Raw genomic sequence first — 5,635 nt, 5'->3', positions numbered from 1 at the left:
TTTTGGGGGATTTTAGGATATTTTGGGGATTTTTTTCCCCACTTTGTGTCCTTTTTCCTGCGGATTTCCCATCGATTCCATCCCGGAACCTGGGGGTTGTTTGGGAATTCCAGGTCTACAGGAACCGGAAGTGGCGCCCGATCTCCAGCGACGAGATCATCGCAGGGGACATCGTCTCCATCGGTAAAAACGGGAATTCCCGCGGAAAAACGCCCCAGAAATGGGAATTCCCACAGAAAACGTCGTAGCTCCACGAATTCCTAAAATTTCAGGAATTCCAGAGGCTTTTTTTTTCCCCCGAGTTTTCCCTTCTCCAAACCCTTTTCCTACAGATCTGGGGCTGGAAAAGTGGGGCGGGGAGATGGGAAAATGGTGGGTTTTGGAGTGGGGAAAATGGAAAAACGGATGAGTTTGGCTTGGGAATTTAGAAAATTCTGTGACTTCTGGGAATTTCTGCCCTCAGGCCGCTCCCCCCAGGAGAATTTGGTGCCCTGTGACCTTCTCCTGCTGCGGGGCCGCTGCGTGGTGGACGAGGCCATGCTGACCGGGGAGTCCGTGCCTCAGATGAAGGTGGGGGCAAAAAACGGGGGAAAAAACGAGGAAAACGGGGGGGAAAAGCGAAACTCCTGGGAATTCCCAGCCCGAAATTCCCACCCTGGAATTCCCTCAGGGACCATCCTCCGAAGGGAGAAACTCCCACATTCCTGCCCGAAACTCCTGGGAATTCACACTCCGAAATTCCCACCCTGGAATTCCCTCAGGGACCATCCTCCGAAGGGAGAAACTCCCACATTCCTGCCCGAAACTCCTGGGAATTCACACTCCGAAATTCCCACCCTGGAATTCCCTCAGGGACCATCCTCCGAAGGGAGAAACTCCCACATTCCTGCCCGAAACTCCTGGGAATTCACACCCCGAAATTCCCACCCTGGAATTCCCTGGAAGTGTCCCACAGGGACCATCCTCCTCAGGCAGCAATTCCCACATTTCTGCCCCAGAGTCCTGGGCACTCCCACCCCAAAATTTCCACCCTGGAATTCCCTCAGGGACCATCCTCATTCCTGCGCGAAACTCCTGGGAATTCACACCCCACAGTTCCCGGGAGTTCCTCGGGGGTTTCCTCAGGAATTTGTGGGAATTTCTGGAGTGGGTGTAGTGGGGGATTCCTTGGGATTTCCTGGGAATTCCCTGGGATTTGTTCCCTCCCCAGCCGTGGATAACGGGTGCCTGGCCTACGCCCTCCGCACCGGCTTCAACACCTCCCAGGTGAGCCAAGAATTCCTGGGAATTGCTGGGAATGGGGCTCGGGAGGAGGGAGGAATCAAGGGTTGGGAAAAAGGAGAAGGTCGGGAATGGGAAGAATTCCCAAGCTCCAAAGGAATTCCAGGCTTTTCCCAGAGTCGGAGTTCCCATTCCGTGCTTCTTTGGACAGAATCCCACAGAATTTTGGAGGGATTTCCATGGGATTCCTGACCAAAGCTGGTTTTGCAGGGAAAGCTGCTCCGGACAATCCTGTTTGGGGTGAAGAGGGTCACGGCCAATAACCTGGAGACCTTCATCTTCATCCTCTTCCTCCTCATCTTCGCCATCGCCGCCGCCGCCTACGTCTGGATCCAGGGTGGGAATCTCGGAATTCCGGGAATTCTGGCAATTCCGGGGTTTGGGGGAGGGATCCCCGAGCGATGTTCCATGATCCGGACTCCATTTTTATTCCGTTTTTTCCCCTAATCCCATTTTCATCCCGTTTTTTCCCATCGTGATCCCGTTTTCCCCGTTGCGATCCCGTTTTTCCCCATTGTGATCCCATTTTCCCATCATGATCCCGTTTTCCCCATCATGATCCCGTTTTTCCCCATCGTGATCCCGTTTTTCCCTTTCTGATCCCATTTTCCCATCATGATCCCATTTTCCCACTGTGATCCCGTTTTCCCCATCGTGATCCCATCTTTTCCCTTTCTGATCCCATTTTTCCCATCATGATCCCATTTTCCCACTGTGATCCCGTTTTCCCCATCGTGATCCCGTTTTTCCCTTTCTGATCCCATTTTCCCACTGTGATCCCGTTTTCCCCATCGTGATCCCATTTTCCCCGTCATGATCCCATTTTTCCCACTGTGATCCCATTTTTCCCATTGTGATCCCATTTTTCCCTTTCTGATCCCGTTTTTCCCATCGTGATCCCATTTTCCCCGTCGTGATCCCATTTTTCCCTTTCTGATCCCGTTTTCCCCATCATGATCCCATTTTTTCCCATCATGATCCCATTTTCCCCATCGTGATCCTGTTTTTCCCCTTTCTGATCCCGTTTCCCCATCATGATCCTGTTTTCCCATTGTGATCCCATTTTTCCCTTTCTGATCCCATTTTTCCCCTTTCTGATCCCGTTTTTCCCATCATGATCCCGCTTTCCCGTGGCTCCCAGGCACCAAGGACCCCCGTCGGAACCAGTACCGCCTGTTCCTGGAGTGCGCCCTGATCCTGACGTCCGTGGTGCCCCCCGAGCTGCCCATCGAGCTCTCGCTGGCCGTCAACACCTCCCTGATCGCGCTGGCCAAGCTCTGTGAGCCCTCCTGCGCCGTTCGGGAGCGGGGATGGAGCTGGGCTGGCACGAGGGAGCGGCTTGCTGTGGGGATTTTGGGGGATTTTGTTGAATTCGGGCGATTTTTTAAGAACTTTTCCCCCTAGGATCCCTGTTTTCCCCTGAGCATTCCCGTCTTTCCCCACAACGTTCCCATTTCTGCCCTCTCCCAGACGTGTACTGCACGGAGCCGTTCCGGATCCCCTTCGCAGGGAAGGTCCAGGTTTGCTGCTTCGACAAAACCGGGACCCTGACCAGTGACCACCTGGTGGTGCGAGGGGTGGCTGGGCTCAGGTGGGTCCTGATCTCAAAATTCCCCCCCAAAAAAATCAAAGGAACATCTCACGAGGTCTTCACGAAATCCTGGCGAGAAATCAAAAAAAGGAATTCCACCAAAATCAGTCTAAAAGATCTTCCCCAAAAAGATTTTTTAAAAAATCCCAGAAAATTCTCACAAAATCTTCTCAAAAAAATCCCACAAAATCTTCCCAGAAAAATCCCACAAAATCCCAACAAAAAAGCCCCCACAAAATTCCCACAAAATCCTCCCAAATAATCCCACTAAACCCTTACAAAAATCCCACAAAACCCTCACAGAAATTCCACAAAATCCCAACAAAGTATCCCCCCCAAAAATCCCCACAAAATTCCCACGAAAGCCTCACAAGAAATCTCTCAAAATTGCCACAAAAAATCCCACAGAATCTGTCAAAATCCTGGGGTTTTTTTGTAAAGATTTTTTGGGATTGCACAAGGATTTTTGGTGGCGTTTTTTTGTTGGAACTTCGTGAGGATTGTGTGAGGGTTTAGTGTGATTTTTTTGTCACCTTTCTTTGGGCTGTTTTGCGCGGATTTTGCGCAAAGATTTGGGGGGATTTTTTGAGATTATTTTTTGTGGGGTTTTGTGGCTGGATCTTGTGGAATTCTTTATATAGTTTTAGGGGGAATTTGTTTTGCTTTTTGTGGGGTTTTTTTTTGGTGGGATTTTTATGGGATTTCACATCACATTTTGTGGAGTTTTTTTTTACGGGATTTTGAGCGTTTCGCCCGATTTTTCCCCTTTCTTTTCCTTCTGCCTCAATTCCCCACCAATCCCCTCGACAAGAACCCTGGGGGATGATCCCAGAATCCCAAATTTTCCCTCAGGGAAGGCAAGGAGGTGCTGCCAGTGTCGGAAATCCCGCTGGAGACTCACCGGGCCATCGCCTGCTGCCACTCCCTGGTGCAGCTGGAGGACGGGAGCATCGTGGGCGACCCTCTGGAGAAAGCCATGCTGACGGCCGTGGACTGGACGCTGACCAGAGGTAAATCCCAAAATCCGCAGTTCTCCCTGCAATTCTGAGGCGTTTCGGGTGGGAAAAGCTCAAAAAAAGCTCGGGAAAAACGGTTGCGGGTTGCTGCAAAATATTCCCCCCCAAAGGATCTCGCAAAATCTTAAAAATTCCACAAAATCTCTGCAAAAACTTCGACAAATAAAACCACAAAATTCCCACAAGAATCTCTTTAAATCCCCACAAAAAACTCCACAGAATCCCCGCAGAAAATCCCACAAAATTCCCACAAGAATCTGTCCAAATCCCCACAAAAAAAAGCCCCACAAAATCTTCGCAAAATCCTCGCAAGGATCCCACAAAACCCTTCCACAGAGATCTCTCAAAATCCCCACAAAAAAAATCCCACAAAATCCTCCTGAAATCCACCTAAATTCCCCAGAATTCCATCAAATTCCCACCAAATTCCCCCCGAATCCCTCAGAATTCAACCCAGATCCCCCTCAAACCACCCCAAATTCCCTCTTTTCCCCCCTTACCCCATTCCCAACTCCCCCGTTTCCCTCCCAGCACCCCCTTTCAGGATTTCCTGATTTCCTTTGTTTCCAGATGAGAAAGTTTTCCCGAGGAGTCTAAAAACTCCGGGAATGAGAATTCACCAGCGCTTTCATTTCTCCAGTGCCCTGAAGAGGATGGCGGTGCTGGCGTCCCTGGAAAACGCCTCCGGAGAAATCCGATACCTGGCGGCCGTCAAGGGCGCTCCCGAGACCCTGCACGCCATGGTGAGGGCGGAAACGGGGTGGGAAACGGGGAAAACAGGAAAAACGGGGATCGGGGAATGCCAGGAGCCCCCTGTGCTGAGGGGAAATGGGCCCAGAGCGTGCAGGAAGGGGAAATTCCGGGAAAAGCAGGGATTTGGGAGTGCCAGGAGCTCCAAATGGCTGTGCCCAGGCTCTGTGGTGAGGGGAGAATTCCAGGATAAAACAGGGAGTCTGGGGAACGTTGGGAGATCAGGGAGATGGAAGGGGTAGGACTGTAAATTCTGGGGTAAATACCCTGAATTATCCTGAATTATCCTGAATTCCCTCAAATTCCACGCGGATTCTCCCACATCCCTGCCTCCCTTTCCCCTCAGATCTCCTCGTTTTTCCCAGTTTTCCGCCAAAACCCTCCGGAATTCCCTCGGGTTCCTCACTCATGGAATATCCTCCGGGTTTCTTTCCCTCAGCTGTCCCAGTGTCCCAGCAACTACCACGAGATCCACCGGGAGTTCTCCCACGAGGGCGCGCGGGTCCTGGCCCTGGGCTACAAAGAGCTGGGAGCCCTGAGCCACCAGCAGGTGAAAAAATGGGAAAAACCCCGGAATTCCAGGCCTGGAAATGCTGGGAGAGAGGCTGGGAGAAGGAGAGGTGTTTTTTGGGGTGGAATTTGGGGCTTTCGGGGACTTTTTCCAGGGAAATTCCCATTCCTGAGCCCCTTCAGAGCATCCCAAAGGAATTTTTTCCAAGGAAAACCCTTTTTGTTTTGGGGAATTTGGGATCGCTCCAAGCTTTTAGGAGTGTCAAACTCATTCCGGGGGATGCTCCAAATGCCGGGAATCACCGGTGGGAGGAGGAATTTGGCTTTTGAAGGGATTTGGGAATGCTGAATCCAGGACTTTGCCGTGCAAAAGGTGCGGGAGATGAAGAGGGAGTCCCTGGAATGTGACCTGAGATTCGTGGGGTTCATCCTGGTCTCCTCCCCACTCAAAGCCGACTCCAAGGCCGTGATCCGGGAGATCCAGAGT

General features: G+C 51.4%; 1 protein-coding gene across 1 annotated transcript in view; it reads left to right on the top strand.

Moving 5' to 3' along the window:
- Window positions 1-5,635, top strand: part of ATP13A1 (ATPase 13A1) — a gene marked incomplete at its 5' end in the record, with an annotated part of 13,336 nt that overhangs the window by 2,368 nt on the left and 5,333 nt on the right. Inside the window, 10 exons of the mRNA XM_031065409.1 lie at window positions 114-183; window positions 464-570; window positions 1,096-1,266; window positions 1,492-1,618; window positions 2,423-2,560; window positions 2,752-2,872; window positions 3,725-3,882; window positions 4,459-4,631; window positions 5,078-5,188; window positions 5,522-5,635. The exon at window positions 5,522-5,635 is cut by the window's right edge and continues 7 nt beyond it. Of these exons, the coding sequence (XP_030921269.1) occupies window positions 114-183; window positions 464-570; window positions 1,096-1,266; window positions 1,492-1,618; window positions 2,423-2,560; window positions 2,752-2,872; window positions 3,725-3,882; window positions 4,459-4,631; window positions 5,078-5,188; window positions 5,522-5,635 (1,290 nt within the window). The remainder of the gene's footprint in view (window positions 1-113; window positions 184-463; window positions 571-1,095; window positions 1,267-1,491; window positions 1,619-2,422; window positions 2,561-2,751; window positions 2,873-3,724; window positions 3,883-4,458; window positions 4,632-5,077; window positions 5,189-5,521) is intronic.

Source organism: Geospiza fortis, unplaced genomic scaffold (genome assembly GCF_000277835.1).
Source record: "Geospiza fortis unplaced genomic scaffold, GeoFor_1.0 scaffold2674, whole genome shotgun sequence".
NCBI lineage: Eukaryota > Metazoa > Chordata > Aves > Passeriformes > Thraupidae > Geospiza > Geospiza fortis.
Note: the sequence above shows the minus strand (reverse complement) of the source record. Positions and strands in the feature narration are given on the sequence as shown.